The 27,777-nt window shown below is 40.6% G+C and overlaps 2 protein-coding genes across 6 annotated transcripts in view; one reads left to right on the forward strand and one right to left on the reverse strand.

Annotated features, from left to right (window-relative positions):
* TOPBP1 (DNA topoisomerase II binding protein 1) overlaps nucleotides 1-27,777 on the forward strand; it is a 48,324-nt gene that overhangs the window by 16,225 nt on the left and 4,322 nt on the right. For 3 of the 5 annotated variants that reach the window (XM_074988260.1, XM_074988265.1, XM_074988261.1), the window contains 11 exons: nucleotides 4,323-4,621; nucleotides 9,121-9,297; nucleotides 10,496-10,617; nucleotides 14,248-14,371; nucleotides 14,867-15,013; nucleotides 16,993-17,098; nucleotides 17,912-18,104; nucleotides 19,453-19,676; nucleotides 21,966-22,132; nucleotides 24,677-24,788; nucleotides 27,300-27,463. In XM_074988260.1, the coding sequence (XP_074844361.1) occupies nucleotides 4,323-4,621; nucleotides 9,121-9,297; nucleotides 10,496-10,617; nucleotides 14,248-14,371; nucleotides 14,867-15,013; nucleotides 16,993-17,098; nucleotides 17,912-18,104; nucleotides 19,453-19,676; nucleotides 21,966-22,132; nucleotides 24,677-24,788; nucleotides 27,300-27,463 (1,835 nt within the window). The remainder of the gene's footprint in view (nucleotides 1-4,322; nucleotides 4,622-9,120; nucleotides 9,298-10,495; nucleotides 10,618-14,247; nucleotides 14,372-14,866; nucleotides 15,014-16,992; nucleotides 17,099-17,911; nucleotides 18,105-19,452; nucleotides 19,677-21,965; nucleotides 22,133-24,676; nucleotides 24,789-27,299; nucleotides 27,464-27,777) is intronic. The other 2 variants (XM_074988262.1, XM_074988263.1) reach the window with 2 other exon arrangements.
* CDV3 (CDV3 homolog) overlaps nucleotides 2,390-27,777 on the reverse strand; it is a 65,106-nt gene continuing 39,718 nt past the window's right edge. Inside the window, exon 5 of the mRNA XM_074988267.1 lies at nucleotides 2,390-3,511. Coding sequence (XP_074844368.1) covers nucleotides 3,391-3,511 — 121 coding nt within the window. The 3' untranslated portion in view covers nucleotides 2,390-3,390. The remainder of the gene's footprint in view (nucleotides 3,512-27,777) is intronic.

Below are 27,777 nucleotides of genomic sequence, written 5' to 3' on the forward strand. Positions count from 1 at the left end.
CAACTTAAGACCATTATTTCTTGTTCTCTCACCACTGAGAATATCCTAACTCCATCCTCTCCTTGGAATCTCTCAACAGGTAGTTGCAGGCTGTTATCAAATTCCCCACTTATTCTTTTGCAGAGTAGATAAGCCCACTTCCCTCAGCCTCTCCTCATAAGTCATGTGCCCCAGGTCCCTTATAATTTTTGTTGCCCTCTGCTGGACTCTCCAATTTGTCCACATTCTTTCTATACCGGGGGGCCCAAAATTGGACGCAGTACTCCAGATGCGGCCTCACTGGTGCCCAGTAGAGGGGAATAATCACTGCCCTCGATCTGCTGGCAGTGCCCCTACTAATGCAGCCCAATATGCCATTAGCTTTCATGGCGACAAGGGCACACTCTTGACTGATATATCCAGCTTCTTGTCCATTGTAATCTTCAGGTCCTTTTCTGCAGAGCAACCTCTTATTAGGTCAGTTCCCAGCCTGTAGCACTGCATGGGATACTTCTGTCCTAAGTGCAGAACTCTTAGAAATCATCAGATTTCTTTTGGCCCAGTTCTCCAATTTGTCTAGGTCACTATGGACCCTCTTCCTGCCTTCCATCATTGTTACCTTTTCCCCGCATTTAGTGTCATCGACAGACTTGTTGAGGTGCAATCCATCCCCTCATCCAGATCATTAATGGAGATTTTGAGCAAAGCCAACTCCAGGATTGACCCCTGGGCCATTCCACTTCATATCAGCTGTCAGCTAGACATCGAACAGTTGAGCGTTGCCCATTGAGTCAAACAATCTAGTCAGCATTTTATTCCCTTATAGTTCATTCATCCAAGCCGTATTGCTTTAACTTGCTGGCAATAGTACTGTGGGAGATGGCATGAAAAGCTTTGCTAAAGTAAACATGTATATGTCCACTGCTTTCCATGGAGCCATTTGTCACAGAAAACAATCAGGCTGGTCAGGCATGATTTATCCTTTGAGTGGACCTGATAATCTTCCTCTCCTTCAAGTTTTTCAAAATGGATTCCTTGAGGACCTGTTTCATGATTTTTTCCAGGGAGTGGGGTGAGGCCCACAAGTCTGTAGTTCCCTAGATTCACCCTCTTCTCTTTTTTTAAAGATGGATTCTTTGTTTGGAACCCAGTCACCACAAGTTTTTGAAGATAATGGACAATAGCTATTCAATCACATCTCAGCATCCTGAGATAAATTAGATCTGGCCCCTGTGTATGCCCGTCTTTTCTAAATAATCATTAATTTGCTCTTTAACACTGAGTGCTGCAAACCTTCTCCCCATACACTGCTGCCCAGTGTAGCAGTCAGGGAGTTGACACTGTCTGTGAAGACCAAGGCAAAAAAAGCACTGAATACTTTATCTCCCCCCACATCCCAATCATTTTTTTCCAAGGTGCCTTCCCCATTCAGTAAGGTGCCATACTTTCCCCGACCACTTTTTTTTTAAAAAACTAACATACCTGTAGAAACCCTTCTTGTTATCCTTCACATCCTTGACTAGCTGCAACTTCAATTGTGCTTTGGTCCTTTGGCCGTCCTGATTATATCCCTTCATGCATGAGTGGTATTCTTATCCTGCTCCTATTAATCTACCCATGTTTCCACTTGTAACTTTTTTTGTGTTACAGCTCACCAAAGATTTCTCTGTTAAGTAAAGTTGGTTGCCTGCGATATTTGCTCTCCTTTCAGCACACTGGGATGGCTTGTTCCTGTGCCCTTCATAAGGCTTCTTTAACATGCAGCTAGCTCTCTTGGACACCTTTCCCCCTCATTTATAGCCCAGGGGAATCCTGCCCATCAATTCCTGAGGGAGCTGAAATCAAGGGACTGTATTCTGCTGCTCTCCTTTCTTCCTTTTGTTAAGATCCTGAACTACTGCTGCTCAGGTTGCCGCCTTCTTCTCATATCTCTAGCAATTTTTTTGTGTTTATGAGCAGCTGGTTTAAAGGAGTTGCTCCAGCACTAGTACCAGGAACTTGTCCTCAACACACTCCAAAAACATCTTGGATTGTCTATGCACTGCTATATTGCTTTTCCAGCAAACGTTAGTGTGATTGAAGTCCTCCATGAGAACCAGGGCCTCTGATCTGGAAATTTCCATTAGCTGCCTGAAGAAAGCCCTCTGCCTTCTCCTCCTGGTCTGGTGCTCTATAGCAGGGGTGAGCAAACTTTTTACATGTGATCCTACTCTTCATCTCTGCAATTAGCCGGCTGCCTCCCCTGCACCCACCCAACCTGCCTAAGCTAATCCAAGCTGTTATGTTCATATGAGGAAAAAAAAACCCAAACTTTCAGCATGGATAAGGAAAATAAGCCTATAGAATGTAAAAACTTTATTATTTGGTATATAAATGTAAACACACATAAAAACAGTAACATATTTCAATATCTTAATGAGATGGGTGAGCCTGAGATCCAGCAGCCAGTCATGTTGTGCCCCCATTACAAAACTTCATGTTCCCCGCTAAGAGCCCCTCTCACTTTGTGCATCCCTGTTCCGCAGCATACACTCACTACAACATTGTAGTTTTTGCGCTCTCTTCTAATCATAACCCAAAGACTCTGAACAGACTTTTCTCCAGTTTCATACTGGAGCTCTGAGCAATCATACTGCTGTCTTGCATACAGTACAACTCCGCCAGCTTTTCTCCCTGGCGTGTCCTTCCTGAATAATTTATATCCATCCATGACAGTGCTCCAGTCGTGTGAGTTACCCAATCAGGTTTCTCTTACTCCAATCACATTGTAGTTCCTTGACTGTGCCAGGACTTCCAGTTCTTCCTGTGTTTCTCAGACTTCTTGCATTTGTATACAGGTAGCTGAGATAAGTAACTGACTGCCCTACTTTCGTAATAAAAATCAGGAGGCATCTCTTGTTGCACCCTCTTCATTGTGTTTCCTCCCAGTATCCTGGTGACCTAAACCCTGGGGCAACTATTGCCAGGGGAGCCTTAGCCCTAGGATTTCTAAGTCTTAGGATCTTAAATTATTAAAACCAAAAAACTTTTTAATTCACAGTTTATTTTTCTCTAGTTAAGATGTTTGTTTTGCCTCTCCCTAAGATGAGACTATAAAGTGGAGTCATTCTCACTTGTTTCTAGGCAGTGGCCCAGATCTTTAACTTCTGTGGATCTCTGTGTAGTGGTACTGAAGTCAGTAGAGTTATGCTGATTTATATCAACTGAGTATTTAGCCCAATGTGTAGTTGTTTGTCCTTTCTGGTTTCTATTCCCTTACATGATACTGTTGTGAAAATTTGTAAGACACTGAAAGTGTGTTTCCAAGAGAAGGGAAGTTCCCTAGATGTTTTTCTTAAATTATTTGACTGTGTCTCATATTAGAATTGTGATGCAAACTGAAGTGATTAGTGCTGAATACCAACTCACACACTAATTCTTACCAACATGTTTGTGGGTTGCATAAAACTGCACTGGTAAAAACATATTTTCAGTAGTGCATTCAGTTCTGAAGTCCTCAGTGCCAGAAAGATGACAACAGGTTGGGTAGCAACTGAGAGAAAAGCAAAACAAGGATTAAGGGACTGAAGGAAATGAGTTTATATAAAAGCAAGTATATATGTTTGACCAAAAATACATAAATATGACTTGTATTTTAACTTATGGGAGAATGGGGCCTGAGCCCCAGCTGCAGGGCCCCTGCCTGAGTGTAGGGCTGGGTTCCTTGCTGAGAGGGGGAGATGTGTCCACCACACTCAAGGTGGTGGAGCACTGGAGGATGTGGGCACAGCTCCATGGCTGAGCTCCGCAACTAATTATTGGCCGGGGGAAGGGCGGGGGCGGGCAGCCTGGGCGACCCCTTCTCCCCTCTGCCTCAACTCTGTGGTCCGCTGCTCTTGGAGGGGTCACGGCCAGCCCTGCTGGGAGGGACGGAGACTGGGTTTGCCTGCCCTGGCAGGGGGGTCCTGTTTGGAGGCAGTGTATTGTCTCTGCAGGGAGTTCCAGGGGAAGCGGGCAGCCCAGGGCTTTAGTTCTCAGGGAGTCAGGGGCTGGGGTGGGTGGGTCACCAAGGATCGCACTAAAAGATAAAGCTCTGCGTCTTTGTTTGTTTATTAATTATTAGTGACTTTAAAAAGTATCACCAGCACTCGGAAAGGTCAAATTTCATCACTCCACCTCGGAAGGGTTGCTGACCCCTGGTGTAGAGCATAGGAACTTAAAAACAAAATATCTCCCTTCATTTTAGAACATACATAAAGGAACAAAATATTAGATAATGTTCTTAGCATAATGTAGCTATATACACATTTACAATAAGAAAAAAATGGTGGTGGTTAATTATAGTTTTCTTTATTTCATTTGAGATGAAGAAGAGAGTTTTATAACTCAACCCAGCAATACAGAGACAACTATTATGCCTTCAGATACATCAGACCATCCTAGCAATCCCTTTGAAACAGAGAAGAAAGCATCAGTGACGCCTCTTGATGTCAACCGGTTCCAGAGCAAAGCCTTCCATACTGTGATATCACACCATAATGGGCAAAATTCAGCACTTCCGGCAGAAGGAAGACCACTCCAGAAAGAGCCATCTTTACACCTTGATACGCCGTCCAAATTCCTTTCCAAAGACAAGCTCTTCAAGCCTTCTTTTGATGTAAAGGTAAACTCCTTCTATAAGTTTCTATGCCAGTAGTGGCATGATGGTCATATATATGTGAAGGAAGAAGGCACAAAAAAAACCCCACTGTAATAAACTTTTGTAAAGATTGTGTATTAGTAGCATATAAACAAAAATATTTCTAGGCTTTTTTGTTTAGAAAATATGTATTTTAAGGAACAGAGGTAATTAGAATTATTATCTAAATTATGTACAAATAATTAAGGCATGAACATTTTGAGAAACACATACTACAGCATCCTTAACAAAGCCCCAGTGTGCCTATTGCAGTACATATAGCGTCCTAAGGCAATAATCTGTGTTACATAGTTTCACATACGTAGTAAAACTTTAATAGAAGGGTTATAATTTTTGCTGTGTATAGTAAAACAAACATTCTGTATGCAGCCCATGGTGAAATAATTTCCCAGAGGTCTGTGTACACTTTTAAACTTGGACATTTAACCTTTCTGGAACATCTTTCAGTATTCCTTTCCTTGCAGAAGTAATCTTTGACTCCCCTCTCCCCAAGCATTCCCTTAATTTTCTGTTGCTGTTGGCTTCTACAGAACTACTGCTTTACTCTGATAATCCTGATTTATCTGAAAGGATAGTAGCTATTATCCCTCTCATATCTGTAACCACAGAGATGGAGAAAGAGGTTATGTCTGCACTATGAGATATCTATTTTAAGTCATTTAGCCTGATTTTTCCAAGTGCATGTCTTCACTGTAAATTCCATTAGCTCTATTTATGAAACACTAAAATCAACATGATAGCAATATAATATCATAGTACCCTGATGGGTGTAGTGTTCAGCTTGAATTTAAAATTCCAAATGAAGGGTAGTGAGGAAGCACCATGTCTTTAAATCGAATTCGTTAGCCTCAAGACATGTCCCATATGTGCCCCAGAGTTCTCCACTTTGGCCTTTCCCATCTCCACTGCTCTCAGGTGCAGAGGAATTAGGCAACAGGAAGACTGTTTCAATTCAGCATCTGGAAGCCCGTGGCTGTAGGGTCATGAGAGGCTGAAAAATCTCCTTTCTTTTTCTTTGCTGGAAGTGTGACTGTGGGGTCTGTAGTTCTGTGTATATCCCTGCTAGCTGCCTTTTTTTCTGTGCTGCCTCGTGCCAGCCGCTGCCTGGTGGTGGTGGGGCTTGTGCTTTCCTGATAGGATGAGACACTTCTTTTCAGCCATTTACATGTTGTCTCCCCCTCACACCTCTCCTCCTTTCCCACCCCAAGAAGTGCCATGCATTCTGGAACTTTCCCTTGCATGCGCCACATAGCAGATAGTCTGTGGGTGGGGGTAGTGTTTGGATGAGAAACTTCTTTTCAGATGTTTACATTTTGTGCTGACCCCCACCTCCCCCCCAACTCTCCCCCTGTAGGCGCCACACAGTCTGTAACTTTCCTGCACCGAGCTGCATCACATGGTTAGTCCTTGAACAAATAAAAAGATAGCTTGTGTGGGGTGAAGGTCCTGTAGCTGGCCTGGGGAAGTCTTCCTGGTCAGTCATGATTTTTGGGCAACAGAAGAAAATACTTTTGTCACTAGAATGGCTGTCCTCTGAGAGAAATTTTTGGATGGGCGTTAGCCAAAGGCCAAGGGGCTGGCTGTAGCTGGGGGTCTTCTAGCTGCCCAGGGGAAGCGTCCCTTGGCGGTCATGATTTTTGAGGCTGGCTGTAGTAATGGGTCATTCAGTCGCCTGGGGGAAGTCTCCCTCGATGGTCATGATTTTTGGGTGCTGGCTGTAGGCAGTGGTCTTTTAGCTGCCCAGAGAAGTCTCCCTCGGTGGTCACAGTTTTCAGGGCTGGCTGTAGTAGGGGGTCTTTCAGCCACTGTGTCTACTTAAACATATTCATCTTTTAAGTGTCTTCTTTTCCAGGAGGCCTAAATGTAGATTCAGGTCCAAATCTAGATTCAAGCCTAGGCACGCTGTTAATAGGGGCTGGTGGTGGGTCTCCCTGGGTGGTCACGATTTTCGAGGCTGGCTTTAGCCTGGGTTCTTTTAGCTGCACTGAACCATAACTGTTTGTTTCAGTGATTCATTGCAGTTTCAGTGTAGCACCCATGTCTACTCAATCATGTTCTTCTTTTGAAGGTTTCTTTTGCCAGGAGGTCTAAATCCAGATCCAGACCTGCAAAGATCCAGTGCTTTTGCATCCCATTTTCAAAAACCTGTCGGTTGGGACAGGTTTAGTCCCATCCCCTCCCCTCAGTTATAAAAAGCACATCTCATAAAAGCAAGCCAGGCCCCTGTCTGGAAGAAGGGATGTTTGTTTAATGCGATGGGAAAGGGGAAATGAAATATGGGAAGATGTCGTCAGATACCCACACCGGCTTGCTGGGAATTTTTTTCCTATGCTGCACCAGTGAAAATAGCCAAAATGCTATGGGGCTCAGGGAACTGTGGGATAGGTTCCCACAGTACACTGCTGCAGCACTCAATTTAAGCTACTTGTGTGTGGCAGCAATAAGTTGATTTTGTGGGGCACATGTGGAAAGGAGAGGATGCCCAAAATTGAATTGATAAAACCTAGCGTTAATAAATTCAGTTTTAGCTTGTAGTATAGGTGCAGCTAGAAATGAAGGGGGAAGGGGAGACATTTGTATTAAAAGGGGGAAAAAGTGATTAAGGTTTTGCCTTTTTCTGCTTCTTTCTTGTGTGTAAAAATGGTCATTTGCCTTTTGTTTAGCCCTAGATATATCTGTACTGAAGAATTTTTTTTTTGACTGAGTCAAGTGTATCCTGGAAACTTACTTAGATATTAATTGAAAGATACCAGTTCAGAGTATTAACTGAGAGCTCTTTCCTCATAAGCTTAAACAGTATTAAAAATAACAAACCCTAAACAGTTTGAATATAAATCACTTTCCTTCCTGGTTAAACCAGTTTCATGCCCATGGTTTCTCTGTTGTCCTAAACCCATTAATTGTCCGTCCATCCATCCATCCATAATGGTTAAGGAAAAAGGAAGGTGGAGAGGGCCACAGTGTTTAGTTTCAAATAGGAGGGAGGAAGCTTGAAGATGTGTGTGGGATAAAGCCCTTTCAGGATATTTTTAGACACTTTTAAATAAACAAATAGAAGTAGATACTCATACAGTTTGGACCTGACCAGTCCCAAAGGAAGGAGTTGCCGGTTTGTGGGGGTTCAATTCCTACCCCTCTATCTGGCTTCGCTCTTGGCCCCAGCTGTTAGTGAGCGTCTGGGCCTCCAGCCCCAGCCAGGCTTCCAGCTACTGGCCACCAGCTCCATTCAAACTGACAGCCCTGCTGCTGCTGGCTCTGTTTATGCTGCCAACCCTACTCAGGCTGTGTGTCCTGTCCAGGGTCCCATCCAGTTGCCCCACTCAGGCAACTGACACAAGCATCTGTCTGGGATGTATTAGCAGGAATGTTGCAAGTAATACACAAGTATTTCTCCTACTCTGCTCAGCACTAGTTAAGCCCTCAGCTGGTATATTGTGTCCAGTTTTGGGTACCGTATTTTGGGGAAAATGTGAACAAACTGGAGAAAGTCTATAGGAGAGCAACAAAAATAATCGAAGGTCTAGAAAACATGACCACTCAGGAAAGACTGGGGCGGGGGGAAAACCTAGAAGACTAAAGGGGGACCAAAGTCTCCAAGTACGTAAAGGGTTATTATAAAGAGGACGGTGATAAATTGCTCTCTTTAAAAATTGAGTACAAGACAAGAAGTAAGGGGTTTAAATTGCAACAAGGAATATTTAAGTTATACATTGGGGAAAAAACTTCTGAACTGTAAGGGTAATTAAGCAATGAACAAATTTACTTAGGGAATATGTGGAATCTCTGTATTGGAGATTTTTGAGGACAAGTTAGACAAATACCTGTCAGAATTTTTAGTCTTGCCTTCATGCTGGGGACTGGACTAGATGAACTGTTGAAGTCCCTTCCAGTCCTACATTTCAGTGATTCCTAATATCTTTATTTCCTCAGTTCCCCATTTGTAAAACTGAGATGTTACTTTCTCCTGTCGTTTGTCTGTCTTGTGTCTGTAAGATTGCAAGAACTTTGTCTTTTTCCGTATGGCTATGTCTACACTAGAAGCATCTGTCTAGAGAAGTTACTGTTGGAAGAGATGTTCCCACAAAACTTCAGGTGACAGATCATGTCTACACATAAAAGCAGATCAATATTTAGATCCGCTCTGTTGACAAAAGGGGCCCCTGGGGCATCTACATGGATTTTTGTTGACAGTTTCTGTTGACAAAGTGCATTTTGTTTGTAGAAGCTCTGCGAGTTTTGTCAACAAAACCCTCTAATGTAGACATAGCCTAACACAATGGGATTCCAATTTTGTTTGGGACCTGTAGGTACTACCATAATAGAAATAGGAAGAGGATGAATAGCATGAAGCCTAAATGTAGATTGCATCTGGGACCCCAGCTATCAATTAAAACTTTTGATCTCGGAGAAAGGATAGTTCATCCATGTTAATTCAGTTATTGCTTCTTTATGCTTTTTGTTAGGATGCTCTGGCAGCTTTGGAAACTCCGGGGGGCCCCAATCAGAAAAACAGGAAACTCAGTACTCCTCTCTCTGAAGTCATTGGCAGGAACCTGAAATTAGCTCTGGCAAATAGCACTCGTCATACAGCAGCAGCTCTTAGTGCCAGCCCTCAGCTGAGGGCTGCCCAGCCAGAAGTGGTAGGATTATTGTTTTATTTATTTATATGTGGACTTAATTGAGACAATAATGGTGTAATCATGTAATTGAGTTAGGAGATGCATAACCTTACATGATAGATTATGAATTGTGATATCTTTGATACTGTATTTTGCTATATTCAAGCAAAAATGTGCATGATTTGTTTAAAACAAGGGGACAGGTAAAGAGGTGACACCAATAATTTTTGGTTCCCACAAGACAGTGAAGCATATTTGAAGATGTTTGTAGTACTGACCAGGTTCAGCAGCTGCTATGCATATACTGCCTATCTACTTGTAACTGTAAATAATCCATAGTTCTAGAACTTGTATCTTATCACTGTTGTGGAATTCCTAGTGTCTGATGTCATGAAAATAGTGGGCAAGGGGTAAATGTTTTTTCTATGATTAACTATATTAGAGGACACCCATTATTTTCTGTGAAGGTTCGTGACAAGAATAAATTTCATTATCTCCCTTTTCCCCCCCATCTACTTAGCGTGCTGTTATTGTTTCACTTACTCAGAAGCAAAAGCCACATAAAGATGTGTTTTCCTTATTTTCCTAGTAGTGTGCTTACATAATCTTTCCTGGAAGGAGTAGAATCATTTCATGTTTGCCTGTACTAAATCTGATCTGTTCTGTAAAGAGCAAAATTAGAGAGAATAGGAAGCTGAAATGTGGGAGAAACGTACAGTGACTGCAGTGCAATGAAACTGCAGGAAAAGGCAGTGATTTCTGTATTATTGTCACACTTATGCCCTGTAATCAGTGTGAGAATGGGGAAGTGGAATGACGTCTGCAAGGGAAGATTAATAGTAATTTGTCATGTTGCAATCTCCCTTTCTAACTCCCTTCATGCCATGCCCATCTTGGTCCCCCTTGATCTTTGTACGAAGACATTTCTGTGTCAGCAGTTTTTTAGTATTTTCTCTGTTTAAAAGTTCAGAATATTTCATACTAAGAAGAGGTAATATATTGTCATGAGACTTGGTAATATATTTTTATGAGATAAGGCTTTGCTTCTTGGTTCTTGGCATGTGGAGCCCTAACAGCTCTCTCTTCTTCTGAATGGCGAGATTCAGGATGCAGAGATAGGTAGATCTCTGATAAGTAATTTCCCTGCTTTATCATTACAAAAGGATTGATTTGAAGATCCTAAGAACATTATTTTTTTTTGTTTTCATATTTTTCCCAGGATCATGAACAGGCAGAAGATTCAAGACCTCTTGCTGATCTAGTCATATGTGTCAGTAAGAAACTCAGTAAAAAGCAGGGTGAACTGAATGCTATTGCTGCTTCTCTTGGAGCTGATTACAGGTATTGATTGATACTAGCAGTTTCTACATTCTGCATTGATATGGTTTTTCACTCGAATAAATCTGAATCTTAATGTTCTAAAGTCCAGTGTGGGCATATGGTTTTAATTGTTGTGAAGCATTAACCTTTTCTATATTAAGGTGCAAACAGATTCTGTTATAAAATCATGTATTTGCCTGCCTCCATCTCCTTAATAACTTAGCTCTAAAAATCATTTTGGCCTGAAAATTCTCAGATTTGTACTGAAAGCTGAGGAGAATTTTTCTGCATGAGTTTTTGAAGGTAATTTGTCAACAGCTATCGAGTTACAGATGATTTTAAAATGTATCTTAATTTTAGGTTTTTTACTTGTGTTTAATGTATCTTGGGGTCCCTGTAGCTCAAAATTTTAATTTTTCTTCCAACTGTACACATTGTTAAATTTCTTCAGCTCCTGCACCATCTGTATTTCAAGAAAATAGGTTTTAAAAATTAAGCTAAGTTATTAATTGTTTCTTTTGTTAGTTTGGGTTGTAATATTGCTCTGCTTAGTATCAGTGGAAGTTTTTTCATGATGGACTTTCATTGAGAGTAGTATCAGACATGTACACTTTTACAGGTGATGGCTAAAAGAGATTTTCTTTAGTGGTAAAGGCCTGTGTTTCTTGTAAGTTGATGACCAGAGTTCTAGCCTTAGCTTAGTAATTGTTATTTTATGGAAGGGAAACTTTTTCGTACTAAAAGTTTCACACATTCCCATTAGAAGGCTCTTTTGAGCCTTTGTTAACACTGAAAACAGAAGGATACTCATGCTTTTTATTATACATCTAAGTTTCAGTGCCTGCTAAAAATGTTTCTGAAAGGTTTTTGATTTAAGCACTTTTTTGAGATGAAAAATCTTTAAAATGGCTCCTTTTTGAAATTTTGCATTGGCTTGGTTTGGCAGAAAATGATTGCATTGCATTTTTAGGGTTAACAAAATGGACAAAAATCTTTGTTTGGAAAGAATCCAAATAAAAAAGGCCCAGTTCCTCAGATAAGCATAGCTTCCCACTGTGTCATTTGCATTAGTATCAGGACAGAGTTGGATCTTAAACGGTGACCTTAAGACCTCAGGAATACAAACCTGTCAATCCAGATGCAAGCTCTCATAGAGTAGCCAGTCAAAGAACAAGTACAAGATCATCTAAATGTAACTGATGTCATAGACGTGACTGTGACAAGCTGCTGGGGTTACCCAAAGGTGTGAGACACTGTTATCCCTCTTATCTTCCATTTCCAGCAATGGCTGGGAAGGCCTTGGATCCCCACAGGTTTTCCTTATCTCCACAGGTGAAGGATAATTTAAGAGCTCTCTGACCCTCTCTTTATAGTCCAGTAAACCTTTTAAAAGTATCTCTTCTCAAAGCACATTGACTGTGCTTCAAGAGGAGGCAATGCTTCTTGAGTTGTAGTCCCTGTCCCTCATTGAAATAAGTGATCATAGTTCCCCTCAACCCCACCCCAACTTGATTTCCAGATAGTTTTAATTTCCTGGAATGCAAATGTGCTTCTTTTGTCTTTGGTTACGCTTTGCTCACATTACACGTGAAATATATTTAAGCAAGGAGATCTGCTTTATTTTATATGCCAATCCCCTTACTCCCCCAGACCTCTTTATCAAATTCCCCTGACATGCCAACTTTAAAATAATTGTCATAATTCCAGCACATCTGTATAATCCTTTCTTTGAGAGGTGACAGTATATATAGCATGCCAGAATATTAATGATCCATGAGTCAGTGGTTTTCTATAGACACATTATTTGATACCTTTTATAGAGAGATTAAAACAATAGTTTGATAGATTACACTGAACTATTCAGGCCAGCTGAAAGTCACTGGGAGTGTCTTGCCATCTGACACAGGCAGATCTACGCAATCTAGATTCAGGCCAGGATATTGGACAACAGCTTTGGGGATACTGATGTAAAAATCTCCTGTTTTCATTGAAAAATGGGGGAACAACCATTTTCATTCTTCTGGGCCTCTTGGTAGTATTGAAGACCATCAACTATGAGTTACTGCTATCCTTCCTGAAAGTGGTATCAGGAATCCAGGGTCATGCACTAAAAATGGTTTTAAGCCCTTCCCCAAGGGATGAATCCAGTAAGTTGTGATGTGAAACTGCTTCTCTTACGGAGAGGATCAGATATCTCTCTGGTTCTGTTCAACATCTAAATGCAGCTACTAGGAGGACTGGTAAGATGTCCTGTACTTAAAAACTAACAATATGCAGATGACACAAAGTTCTACCTATCTTCATCACATATGCCCGTACTGATGCAGCAAGAGGATCCAATGTTTTGCGTGAGATCAGCTCATGAATGAAGAATAGCTGGTTGAAACTGAACCTGAGCAACACCGAGATGATTGTAGTGGGCAAAGAAAACACTTTTTATAAAGAGTTCAGAGTCATGATACAACCTCCTTTTGAGGGCAAAACTCTCACAATTGGTCATTTCAGTTTAGGAGTTTTCTTGAATTTCTTGATACTAATCTCATAATACCATCTACAAGTAATGCCTTCTACTGTCTCTTGTTAGGAGACTCCATCCCATCTTGGCAGATCAAGGTGACCTGACCTCAGTTACACAGGCCTTGTCACCTCCTGTCTAGACTACAGCAATGCAGTATATCTGCACATAAAACCAGCAGATTTAGTAAACTCTAACTAATACTGAGTTCTGAAGTGCATCTCCTTGCAACACAGGATACTGTCAAGCATAACAGGCTTATCTTCCACCTCCTACACTGGCTTTCCACAGACTATTATGACTCAGGCTCCAGGCTTCAGTCCTTAACTTCTAGGTGCTCAATGGCCTTGAGCCCAGGGTATCTGAAAAAAATCTGAACAGAGCAAATTTTTGCTCCTCTGTCACAGTAGAATGCAGTATAAGGGTGAAGTTTGTCCATGTAGGAGACAGAACTTCCTCAGGGACCAGGTCAAGATTGTGGAATGATCCCCCACAGAAACAAAGGACCATCTCAAACCCTTCTGCAACACATGCAACGTTTGCTCCTTCAACCTTGCTTTCTCTAATAGACAGTGTTAGTGTGCACATTTAAAAACAAAAACTACAAAAATAGAGCCAACCCAACACACTACAATGTGCAAATAATTATCTCCATGTAGAGAGAATAAGAGAGAGAACATATCACATGTGACAAGTGCTGCTCACATGGCTTAATGTGCTACTGAAAGGTGCTCAAATATAACATGTGGGAAGGGCAATGTAAGAACCTGTATAGCATAGAACGCAAATGAATATTCCTGTTCTATATTAATATTTTAAATTGTAAAGTAACAAAAACAAAAAACCAAATCTAAATGTAAAAGTAAATTTTATTAATAGTAAATTTGAAATTACTGAGGAATTCATGACATAATTCCTCAAAAATTTTTGTGTGTTGGATAACTGATTTTGAAGAGGCAGCTAAATAAGTGGTTTTTGTTTTTGGGGAGTCTCATATAGTTTTGGTTAAGCTTCATAGAATAATGGTAATCTGTCTTACGGGTTAAAACTCAGTTTCAAGGGTGCAGTAATTATAATTTTAAACTGGAGTTGATATCTCCAGTTATGGAATTACATTTTATTGCTGTTCATTCCAGATGGTGCTTTGATGAAACAGTAACTCATTTCATCTACCAGGGACGACAGAATGACAGCAGTAAGGAATACAAATCTGTTAAAGAAAGGGGCATACACATTGTTTCAGAGCATTGGCTGTTAGAGGTATGGAAGAAATTTATTTGCCTGTGAAATGTGAAGGAGAATGGAAATAAGAACAAATGTACTGGACTGGCTTTGCTTTTTTTTTTTTATTCGTACACAGTATTTGATGCTTTTTGCATTCTGCTTTTTGTGGGCTTCATCTTTCTAAATCTTAAATATTTTTTATTGATGCAGCTTCACCTTGTAATGACCATAGAGTTGAAATTGATAGTTTTTTTCATGTATTTGCTTTTCATATCTCATACATTGAATCAGTTTAGCTGAATTTTTGAGGTTTCCCTGAACAATAACTTTTGTTTATATTTAGTTTTGGAAGTATTTGCCACTGTGACAGTAGTAAAGTTAGATTTAGTAGTCAGGAAGAATTACTAGTGTTTTGTGCCAATTAATTTTGGTTGAAATTGTTTATATTTAATTTTACCCCATGGTAACTAAATTACTCTCAGTTCTTCCCAACTTTCGTATAACTTCTTATGTTTATGAATTTTATTGCAGAGTGCACAAGAATATAAACGACTTCCTGAATCTTTGTTTCCTCACACTTACAATCCCAAAATGAGTCTGGATATCAGTGCAGTGCAAGATGGCAGACTTTCTTCTAGTAGATTTTCATCAACGGGAAAAACATCAAAGGAAGCTGAGGTATACCATAAAATGTAACCTCTGCTCTGTAGTAGAATCATTGGCATTATTTCAATCTAGTTGTTTCATTAGCAAAATTAACATAACCTGATACAAAATAGTTTTTTAGTAATCCTCTAAGGTCAGGTTCAGCAATTATGCATCTGCAGACTTGCTCTATCAACTCAGCCATGAAGCCTCTAGGGGTTCCAGACTAGCCCCTAGCTTGGATAAAAGAGAAGAGTTGCTCAGATGATCAAATACGATGTAGAAAATATGATTCAAGAAATATATGGACTATGTAATGTAGAGTGGAAAGAAGGGAAGGCACCTAAGGAATGGACAAGATACGTGCTGGTGACAATACACAAGAAAGGAAGCACGTTGGAGTGCAAGAACTACAGAATGATTTCCCTAATGAGTCGTCTAGTCAAGGTGCTAATGATTATAGTGATGGAGAGACTGAGATAGCAGATAGAAGAACATCTAGCAGACGAGCAAGAGGGATTCAGGAAAGATAGAACTACCATACAGCAGATATTGGCACTAAGATTAATAGCAGAGAAAGCGTGACAAAAGAACAAGAACATCTACACTTGCTTTGTCCATCTTCAGAAGGCATTGGGCGGTGTTGGGGTCGTACAGAGTGGCTATCAGACTGATACGGTTATTGATGGACAGGGACAATGCAGAGGCAGCGGTGAGAACATGTGGAGGGTTGGGAAGTTGGTTTAGAATGAGCGGAGGTACAAGACAAGGCAATCTGAGATCGCTGAGCATCGTGATTGTGAACCTAGAGAGAGGTGGATAAGATCAATGAAATAGAAGGGATCTTGGTCAACGGTATGGGAATCAACAACTTGAGGTTTGCAGATGATAGAGAGAGTTATCATCGAGGAAGATGAACAGAAGCTCTTGAACAGTGCAGGTGCTAAATGAGGAAGGGAAGCAGTACAGAGTGATTATGAACATCAATAAAACAAAGACAATGGTATTTGGAGATAAGGAAATAGGAAGGAAGATCAGTGCAGGAGGGATCGAGCTAGAGAACGTAGAGAAGTTCGCTTATCTGGGAATCAATATAACATGATCTTGACTGTAAAAGAGGAAATAGCAACTAGAATAGTGAAAGCAAGAGCAAGTTTGAAGACGATGGATAAGATCTGGAAAAGCAAAGCCATTAACTTAGGAACAAAGCTGAACATTTTCAAAACATGTAGTCAGCAGCATGTTGTATGGTTGTGAGCCGTGGGTGATAACAAAAGATTCAAAGAGAGAGAGATTGGCGAGAAGAGTTTTTATAGAAAGATCCTATAGAAAGAATAGGGTGGATGCAGAAGGTCACCAACAAGGAATTATATAGGAAGATACAGCCAAAGGAGAACCTACTGCAGAAGGTTATACAACAGAAGTTATAGCTATTCAGGCATATCTGCAGAATGAGCAACAAATGAAAAGTCAAGACTCTGGTATTTGGCATAATGGGACGGTTTGAATAGGAGAGGCAGGCCCCACAGAGAATGGGTAGATGATATAGTAGATTGGTGCAGAGCTAGTCTAAAGAAACTAAACCACTCCATACTGAGCAGGGAAAGATGGAAGGAAATAGTGAGGCAAGCATCGGACACCAATGGGTGCTGAACCCATGGTTGGTGGTGGTGATGAAACTTACTCTATCCTGGAGTCTCCATCAGTTAGGTATGACTTTTATTAAATTTATTAAGATATTAAGTCTGTAGTTTTGGTTATTTAGTTTAATTATTTCACTACAGTGGCAGAAACATTCAGATAACCTGAGGCTGACAATAGGGAAGCTTTAATTTTGTTGGTACTGACAAAAGAGAGGCTTTAATCTTGTTGGATTTTTTGTAGAGTTCTTCCTGTCCCCTAATGCACCCCACCATGCTTACCACCTGCCTCCCCCACTTCCACTGAATACTGTGGAAAGTTGCTAAGTCATTTCAGAGTTAGATTAAGTTGTATATTTTTAACATTCTTAGAGTATTTTAATAAATGAAAATGACACCGGGGATATAACCACTAACGAAGTAAAGGAAGCAGTCACCGTAAGGGAGGAGCAAATTGCAGCAAATGAAGCCAAAGGAGGTAAACAAAATATTCTGTCTTCTTTTTAATACAGCTATGGCAAATATAGTTAGAGATTGACTTTTAAGATCTAGATATTTTAATGTCATTTATTCTTGCACCTAAGAATGGTATTGCAGACTATACTTTTTCTGGAAAAGTGCTAGCTGCTTGTCAAACATTAGTGCTCCAGAGTACGAGGAAAGATGTTTTGTACCCTGCATAAAGACACTGGCAAATCCATAAAGGAAGATTGATGAATTATTGGATTGTTGGTCTGTTGTCTTTTGAATTTTAGAATTTCTCAAAAACTAGATACAGTAAACTCTTTCATATCTGGCAGCCGGGGGAGCAGGAGGTTGCTGGACATTGAAGTATTCTGGATAATAGAGAGGTATACCTAGCAGTGCACAACACTAAGGAAAAACAAGATTAGCTATTAAGAAACAAACAAAAATATATGCAGAGTACTTTATTTACCAACAGCAGTAGTATTGTACACTGTAAGCTTATACTGTATTTCCTGTATTTATTTGTATTTACTTTCATTATACTGTACTTACAGAAAACGTAACTAAAATTTACTTATCATTAAAATGCTCATTATTTGAGAGTTCTGGTTGATAGAAAGCTGGTTAAGAGAGAGTTTACTGTATTGTTAATTTGTCGTGTGGAACAAAGACTTAATTGAAATAAATGTATGTACCTTTGTCCTAAAAGGAAGTTATATGATTAAATCTAAAGCTAAATGATTAAGTCAAATGATTAAATGTAGCATTGTGAAAACGTAAATTAAATGCCCTAACTCTTGTGGTAACTTTCTTCCACTTTAAGTTTTAACCCAGACGCTAGAAATGAGGGAGAACTTTCAAAAACAACTACAGGAGATCATGTCGGCAACATCATTAGTGAAACCACAAGTACAAAGAGGATCAATGTCAAGAAATGGTTTTGACAGTTCCCCAAGCACACCTGATGGCACACGATCTGTACGTAATGGTCGCAGTAGAGTCTTGGAAGCACTAAGGTATTGTCTTGCATGTAATTGTCTTGCTTTGTTTTGTTTTCTTTGACTTGACTTTTGACAATCTTATTAAAATTTGGACAGCAAAACTTAAGTATGTCCAAATAACCTTTCAAATCTCAGTTGCCATCCAATAGCTGTGACTGCACTGTTTCGTTTATATCAGGAGTTTGGAACCTTTTTTGAGTTGGGGGCCACCAACCCACAGAAAAATCATTTGGGGCCACACAAGTGAGAAGGGGGCGAGGGGGAAGCCATCACTGATGTGGCCCTGGACTGAGAAGCAAAAAAACCCACTTCCTTCATTCCTCTTGCACACCAGCCCCAGAGCCATGGGGGAGCCTAGACTAGTGAATTTTGCAGGGGCCTCCCATGGGTCTGGGGTGAGACAAAAATGGGGTTCAGTATATGGGAGCGGTCTGCCAGGAAGCAGGTTTGGGGTCTGGGTGGAGAGTTGGGAACTTGACTAGGCTGGTACTTGGGTGGAGGGGGAGGGGGGCTGGAGTGTCAGCGAAGACTCTCCATGGTTGGGAGGTGGAGCCCTGAGCCTCAGGGGCTGGATGCAGGGAAGCTGCAGAACAGATCCAGCCCGGGGATCATAGTTTTCCCATCCCTGATTTATACACTTTCAAAGGTGAAGACTACCTCCAACTATGAGGCTTTCAAATACTACTCTTGCATTTTTCCACTAATGTAATTAAGTCTGTCATGTTACAATTTAAAATCTGTCTGGTCAGTAGGAATGTAGAAAAGATAGCAAAAACCTCCATTTAGATTGAAATGTTAATTCACTGTGGGCAAGATTGCTTTCCAGAGCTATCCTCAGTTTCTAAAAATGACCTAGAAAATATAGCAGGGCATGTGCTTTTTTTATGAATTGAGAAGTACTTGATGGCTAAAGCTGATTAAAAGAATTAATGACAAAGCACTTGGGTGATGTGGTTTTTTTGTTTATTTTTTTGGTGCTTTTCTGTTTTGGAGGTTTCTTTGGTAAATATTGGAAATTAAGGATGCTGAAGGCCACCCAAGAAACAAGACTGTGTTCTCTTTAACTTTCAAATTTACACCAAGAATACAGGGATAGTAAAGTATACCTTATTAGCATGATACATACTAAAAATGACCAGTATAGTTCACATTAGCCATTTTTTTGGAGCCATGCTGACTGATCCCTCAAATTGCATGAATTATTAATTTTATATTGAGGTTTATTTTTGCCTGACTCTGCTATCCACTAATAAAGAGTGAAGGACACTTTCACCATTCTGATAAATGCATTCTTGCCATCAAGTATAGTTCATCTTTTGTTTTTTAAGGAGACTTTATGTGGATTTTGTTTTTTATTCCTTAGGCAGTCACGGCAAGCTGTGATGGACATAAACACAGAACCATCACAAAATGAGCAGATTGTCTGGGATGACCCCACTGCAAGGGAAGAAAGAGCAAGGCTTGTCAGCAACTTACAATGGCCAAATAGTCCTTCACAGTACTCTGAACAAATTCAGACTGATATAAATAACATGAATGATTCCACTTCCAGAGAATCCTTCACTGATAAAGAAGTTGCTGAATTAGGTAAGGAGAGAAATACAGGTTTGATCTGGACTGTAATTAGGATTATATATTACACAGTGGTATCTTATGAGCAAAAGAAAACAGCACTGCTACACGAGCCTTTTCAGCTTTTTTCATTTGTGATATCTCTAAGTGACCTGGGTGGTTTTTTCCCCTTTTTAATGTTGAGGCTCAGGATGAGTGACAGACCACTCATGTTTTTAAAAGGTAAATCTTGCTTTTTTTTTTTTTTCAACTCTGTTCTGCTCTTCCTCCAGAAAGACCCCCACCCTTCTTTTTGACAATAAGCAATATAGAGGAAGCTATTCTATAAAGATAAGCTTTTTTGCTTTAGGGCCCAGTTCTGGAACTTTTATTCACGTTGAATAGTTCTCACTAAAGCAAGTAACTCCACTGGACCCACTTGCACCTCTTAATATGGGTAATGGTTGTAAAATCGTAGCTTTTTAATGGCAGCTGAAGAAAGTTAACAGTGCTGGGTAAGAATAGAGGTGTAGGAGAGAGATCACCATTGTTCAGGAGCCCCATAAAAATCTGGCAAGCCTGCTGGGGAGATTGAGGGACCAGGATGCAGCGAAGTCATTAATCTTACCTATCTTGCTGTCTCCACAAATGCTGCTGATTACACACCCTGCCTGGCTATTTCCTTTTATCCCTGCAAGCCTTTTTTATCCTGCTGTTAAGAGTGGAGCACAAGCACAACAGAATCACCTGTTTGCCCTTCCGTCTACTCCGTCTTCTTAAGCAGCCGTGAATATTGCCCTCTGAGATGGATGGACTAGGAGATGCTTCCTGGTCTCTACTTTCTCCTTGGTTGCCAAAAAACAAACAGACCACAACAACAACTAGATCTAGATGTGAGGAGAGTGGTGTGAAAGATAGCAGATGGGCAACCCTCAGGTAGCTTTGTACAGAGAGCTCAGGAGCGATGCTTATCACTCATGCAGTGCTTTCTATGTTCGAAATGCTATGGAAACATTAATCCTCAAAAAAAAAAAAAAAGTGACAGATATCACTGCTGCATTTTACAGATTGGAAAACTAGAACAGAAGTGAATTGATTTGGCTAAAGCCCCAGTGTGAGTTGTTGACAAGACTGAGATTAGATATCAGAAGTTCCTGAGTCTTGTGTTCATTGCAGACCATGAACACATCACATGCTCACCTCCACAAACATTGTTCTCCCTTTGCCTCCTTTTGCAGCAAGCTGTCTGTAGGTTGGCGTGTGTGGATAAGGGGCATCTTGACTCCTCCTATCCCCTTACAGCTTTTTTGTTTGAAGCAGCAGCTTACCTAGAAGATGGTTTCTTTGGTCCTGTCTTGTGATTTAATGGAACTGGTTTATAAACTAATCTAGTTATCTAATACTTATTGGTTTATTAGTTATTGGTTGGTTTATCTAGTTATTGGTTTAGTAACTCATCTACTTAAATCAGTGCAGCACTGTTCTGTGGACAGTTTGGCTATATCTATGCAAATTTGAATATAAGATATTTCAAAATAACACAACCACATGCAAAATGCATTTCAAAATAGCACCCAGCTATTTCAAAATAGCATTTCTGAAAACACAGCATTATTTCGTAATAGTGTCAGTGGAGCCCATTATGGCTTATTTTGACATAGTTATACTGTGTCTTAGTGCCAGTTTCAAAATAGGCATTATTCCTTGTAGAATGAAGTTTACCAGAATCGGAAAAACACACCTGCTGTTTCGATTTTATTTTGAAATAGCATGTGTGTCATTCAGACACTGCCAAAGTTATTTCAAAATAACTGCTGTTCTTTTGAAATAACTTGGCTGTGTAAACATAGCCTTTGAGTCTTGTGGTACCTTATAGACTAACAGATATTTTGGAGCATAAGCTTTCGTGGGCAAAGACACGCTTTGTCAGATGCATCCGACAAAGCGGGTCTTTGCCCATGAAAGCTTATGCTCCAATATATCTGTTAGTCTATAAGGTGCCATAGGACTTCTTGTTGGTTTAGAAGATACATACTAACATGGCTACCTCTCTGATACATAGCCTTTGAGTGCCTCATAGCAAGATAGCTTGAGGAATCTACTTAATTGAGAAGTAGACAAACCTCAAGGTAGTAAAAAACCCATGAGGCTTGCAATAGCTCAGCTGCTGCCTTGTGATGAAAGGACATATATTTTAAGAAAAGTAAGTAATTGTTTTTGACAGTGCAAACTAAATATTGTTTATTGTTCATTTGTTATTAATGCTTCTTTATCATAATTGTAATTGTCAAACAAAATTGTGAAATATTGAATTACTGTCCACAGCTGTTCATGCTTCTGGAGAGACAGGTGTGGTGGAGGTCCCAACGCATCCAGTATATAGTGATCCTGAAATCTCAGTAAAAGATGATCATGTGATCCCCACACCGCAAGCCCCAAGCATTGCCTTCCCACTGGCTAACCCTCCTGTGGCTCCCCAGCCCAAAGAGAAGGTATGTTTATACCAGCATACTTGTTTTTAAAGGCTTGAACTTGCACCATTAAGAAATGGCCCAGTGTACTATTAAAATGCACCTGACATTTGAAGCTGGTGGTAAATGTATTCATCTATTTAGCTTTATTAAAACTGGGTAGTTTCTATGCAGTTCTTAGTTGTACTTTTAGTTCCAAATTTTTCATTTCTCCTGGCAGACTCTGAACAATCTTAAAAATAAGGGTCTACAAAAGACTTCATATGATCATCTAGTTCATCACTTCGCACTGAGACTGGACAAAGTAAACGTAGACCATCACTGGCAGGTGTTTGTTCTTCCTGTTCTTAAAATGGGAACTTGAAAACTCCCCTTATAAGCCTACTCTGAAATTTAACCCTTAGGGGGTGTCTACACTTGCGTTCCTCTTTCAAAAAAGGCATGCAAATGAGGTAAGGGAAGATGGATTCTTTCAAAGATGGGGTTTACTTTTGAAAGAGCAGCATCTACACTGGCTTTCTTCTGTCAAAGAAGCTTTTGAAATTAGAATATGCAAATGAGATACTGATTATGCAAATTTATACATTTGCATTTGCAATTTACCTCCTTTGCCTACCTCTTTCGAAAGAGGAATGCAAGTGTAGACACACCCTAAGACTTACAAAGTTTTTTTTTCTTAATACTGAATCTCACCTAAGTCTGTCTTGCTGCAGATTGAGCCCATTACTTTTTGTCTTATCAGCAGGCATGGAGAACACAGTTGAAGACTGTTCTCTTCAGAATAGCTCTTAATATATTTGAAGACTTTTATCAGGTCTCCCCTCAGTCTTTTTTTCTCAGTACTAAAGGTGGTCAGTTTTCTAAGCCTTTCTTCATAGATCAGGTTTTCTAAACCTTGTAATAAAAAGGACAAAACAAAATATTAGTTCCAAAAAGAAAAATATCATTTCAATCCACTTTCTTGGCATGTTAATTGAATAGATTTTGTAGGATGAGATGGGGTCAGGCTTGAAGGGTACAGTAGTGTGTTACAGCCTCTTTAGTGACATTTTAATAATGGCATGAAATTGGTTTTGGTTTAATCTCTTGGGTTGCATGTTGCCTAAATACTTAAAAATAAGCTGTTAGTGCTGAAAATCAGTAGGAAAAGGACAAAGGGCTATGGAAAATTATTCTAGCCTTCAATTCACTAGTGCTTTATATAATTCTACTGCGAGATCTTTTCATCAGGCATATGTGCTCAGTGGTGTATTTCCTCACACTAGTTAATATTCCTTGTTTGGAGCGCGTAACTCTTTTATCGGGGTTGCCAGACCTACTGTGTGTTTTCCCTCTGCTCTTCACTTCAAGGCAAGACCAGATCTGTCAATTCTTGGGCAATGGCTTAGTTTTTCCTTTTTGGAAAACCAAGTTTGATCATCTTCTTGGCGGCACCTGCAGATGCTTTCCAGACCTCCTCCTTGCTAACTACAGAGTGCATAGGGAAAAACTGTCACATTACCAAGCTGAGTCTAGGTTTTTCTTTACTTTGTTCCTTCTACAGCGTATTATGGACCATCCCATGATGAGCAAAAGCCCAAGGAGAAAAGGTGCCTGTTAGACTCATCTTCCCTGTAACCTTGCTAGGCAAGAGTGATTTGCACTGTTTGCTCTCAAGAGCAGCCTCTGCCCTTCTGCTCCAGAAATTAACAATCAGCACCAACCTCTTTAATATGGACCAGTAGCAACAGCTCCTTCAGTTTTAGCATGTGCTTCCACTAAGATGCTGCAGATTGTGGCAGCAGATAAGAGGAATGATCCTGCTTTGGCACTCTGCAGCCATACAAATCAATTTAAGTACTAACTGTTGATAATATTATTGGGTTGTTTATTTAATCCCCAGTAATAAAAGGCAAAAAAGCAGCATACAAAAAGTGACACAACAGCTCAACGAAAAAGATCAAAACCCATCAAACAAAAGCAGAATCAGTTTCCTGGTTCAAAAAATCCTTCACCTATGGAGAAGTCTGGAAGGAAACACCCTAGATATGCTATAAAGTATAGGCTTCATTTGAATGCTACCTTTTGGCAGCAGGGTACGTCGTTGTGGTAGCCCTGACAGTTTTTCTTAACACAATTTTGATTTGTAAATAATTACTGGAAGCCCTCTGGAATTTTGCCTACCGATAAAACCCCTACAGGAATAGAAAGCTTGGATAGCAGTGATAGGGAGGTACCTTTTGGTATTTGATTTCTTTGTGTGTCCAGTTTGCCATTCCATCAGTTAGAATGAAAAAGTTCTTTTCATGACAGATAACTAAACTGTGCCCTATAGGCAGTAACATGGGCAGGGTAAAAGCTAAATTGACTTTGAATAATAGAACACTATTTTTCAACTTTGGATGCAGTCTGCTTGACAGGCAGCCAAACCCTTGTCTAGTGGCTGGTAGGGCTGGTCCTGCTTTCTCAGATCTCACAGCAGAGAGAAAACCCAATGTAAGAAAACCTTGAACACTTGAGAGAAATAGCTGAGTATCAAATTCATCTTGCTATGCTATAATTCCTATAACTTTTGTCATATTCCAGGTTATTACAGTAGATGAGAAGGTTGATGAACCAGAAAAACAGCGCAAATTCCAGATGTCTTCACTTACTCCTCAAGAACGAATTGATTACTGCCATCTTATTGAGGAACTAGGTAATCAGATGTTTATGAAACTTGCAGTTTGTTTGGGGCTGGAAAGGGTCTTCTGTTAATGCACTGCTAGCCTAAGCCTAAGGTTTCAGACCTATGTAGCTTTCAAGACTTTTTTGCTAGGTCTTCCCTGTCAAAGAAGGGTACGGTGAGCTTACCACCAGAGATGATATATGTGTTAGGTATCGCGTTGTAAAAACACAGCTGAGCCAAGGGACTTAAGTTTTACTGTGAAATAAATTAGGCGACGTCACATCAAGGCAGGGATGTCATATTGACCTTGCCCACTTTACAAAAGTGCCTTTTCTTCCCTGTTTTTTGTTTTTTATTTCAGAATAGCTCATGCACCTTAGTTACCTTTAGGTAAAAAGTAAAACTGTTTTAGCACTGCAACAAGGACTTGTGGGTCTATCACTCTGTTTTCTTTAGTGGAAGGATGGTAGACTTAAGGTCAGAAGGGACCGTCGTAATCTGGTTTGACCTCTAGCACTTTGTAAACCACAGGATCTCACCCACTCCTGAAATAGATCCCTAGCCTCTGTCTGAGTTACTGAAATCCTCAAATCATGATTTAAAGACTTTAAGTTGCAAACTGTTTACCATTTATATACTATATATTGACTCCTGTCCCACATTGCAGGGGAAAGTGAAAAATTGCCAGTGCTTATCCAGTCTGAATTAGGGGAAAATTCCTGTTAGACAGCAAATATGGCAATCACTTAGACAAGTGATGGGCAACATAGGCTAGTGAATGGGCCACATGAGTGGCCATCCTTCATTTAAGTGGGCTGCAAGATTGTCACAACCAAGACATTATCTGGAAAAGGGTAGTTTTTCTAATGGTGCTTGCATATCTAGAATTTACATGGTGTGCCAATTGAATCATAGCCAGGCTTTGATTGGATGCCAGGAGCACATGGCTCTTGCAGCCAATGTGTGCAGTCAGCATGCAGTTCACTTCATGTACTCTGTTTTACATGCATGTCACTTTAGTAGTACTGGTATGAAAAAAACTACATCAGTGGTGTCCAATAGTAATTGAAGGATCGCCAAACTTGTGGTTGACTTCCTTCCGTATTTGTCACAGCCTCCCCCTACTCTAACAATGCCCTCCTTCTCCCCCAGTGCCAGGCACACCCCGCCTCCTCCAGAGCTATGTGTGTGCCCGTGTGCTCTCACACTGCACAAACCGCCAGTGACTCACTTGCCACAGAAGCTGCACCAGGGCAAGAGCCGTGGGAGGAGCTGTTGTTGCCACCAGGCACTTATCCCACCAAGTGGTGGGGAGCATGCGTGGAGCTGATATAGGGCGTTCCATGTTTGTGGCTCTAAGGAGCCACATTTTGCCACAGTGCAGTGCCCAGTTAGCCACATGTGGCAAGTGGCAAGCATACTGGACACCGTGGAACTGCATGGCTAGAAACCAGCAGAGTCAGGCACCCCTGCATGTGGGCAACACTAAACAAAACGTCTCGTGGGTCACAAGTTGCCCACAATAAGTTAGACTGAGAATGTGGGCAACAGCAACCAAGCAGATACGTGAGAAGGAATTCACTGTAGTAACTCGGAGACTTCCCCATCTAGAATATATCTACACGACAGCCTAAACTCAAAATAGGCTATACGCCACATGTCAAAATAAAGCGTTATTTTGAGGCATCCTGTGTGCCTCCTGTGATGAGGTGTACAGGGACTTTGAAATAGCATGCCTGTTAGTTCTACAAGTATTTCAAAATGACAGGCGCATTGCATAGATGCGGAGCAGCTAATGCGGGATACCACAGTATCCTGAATAGCTCCCACCATGCAGACATAGCTCTAGTGCCCCATTTCCAGCAATTGGGGTTTTTTTGCTACTTTCAGTTGTCAATGGGCCAATGCCATTTTAGTCCCATTGTATCATCCTTTCTGTAAACTTACCAAGCTCAGTCTTGAAGCCATATGGGTTTTGTCCCCATTATTTCCCTTGCAGAACTTCTCTTCCAGAACTTCACTCCTCTCTGATGGCTAGAAACATAGGTCTTATTTCTAATGTAAACTTGTTGGTGGCAAGGTTATAGCCTTTGGTTCTCGTGTCCACATTGGTGCTTAACTTGCCACACTTACCACCGAAAGGGTGACATTTTGGGGATTTGCTTGTGGGATTTTTCTATAGAAGATTCCTTTTTTCTCCCCTCCCCCCAATAGGACCCTCTCTGCCTGTCTCCCTGGTGTTTCTCCCCCCGCCCCACACACCTTTTTAACATTTCTTTTTTTACATACATTACATTTTCCCGCACTAGTGCCTCCAGCTTATGGGTACCAGAATGATTTTACTTTGTTTCAAAGCTAGCTTCCCCTCTGCCTTCTGTGCATGAGATTATATCAGTAAAATGAGAAGTCTTTCTGCCTAGGTTCTAGTGTGCATAGCATTGTAGTCTAATCCTGAATTGTAAAAGTTATTTTATTCAATTGAGAGTTTGTGGTAGAATCTAACTGTGAGTAACCTGACTAACTTCCTCTTAATGTTTCAAGGTGGAGTGGTGCTTGAGAAGCAGTGTTTTGATCCAGATTGCACACACATCATTGTGGGACATCCTCTCCGAAATGAGAAATACTTGGCCTCGATGGCTGCTGGAAAGTGGGTGCTGCATCGTTCCTACCTGGAGGCATGCAGAGCAGCTGGCTGTTTTGTACAGGTTCATAACGCTACTAGTGATGTTGCCACTGTTATATCTCCTTTAGTGTTTTAATTTTAGTACTAACATGCTCTAAAAGTCTCCACTAAAGCTAATGGCAGAAACTTAAGGACAAAACTTGAGACAAGTGATTTTCAGTGCCCAATTTTTGAGATATTTAAGAGACCTGAGTTTCAGAAAGAGTTCAGGATTAGCCGCCTCCTGAAAATCAGTCCCTTTTCAAACATGAGGTTGTTCTCCAACAACTGAGGTGTCCATAGTCTCTAGTCATTTCTGATAGCTTAGGGTGAAGTGCCGTAGGTAAATTAACTTCA

This window comes from Carettochelys insculpta, chromosome 2 (genome assembly GCF_033958435.1).
Source record: "Carettochelys insculpta isolate YL-2023 chromosome 2, ASM3395843v1, whole genome shotgun sequence".
Lineage (NCBI taxonomy): Eukaryota > Metazoa > Chordata > Testudines > Carettochelyidae > Carettochelys > Carettochelys insculpta.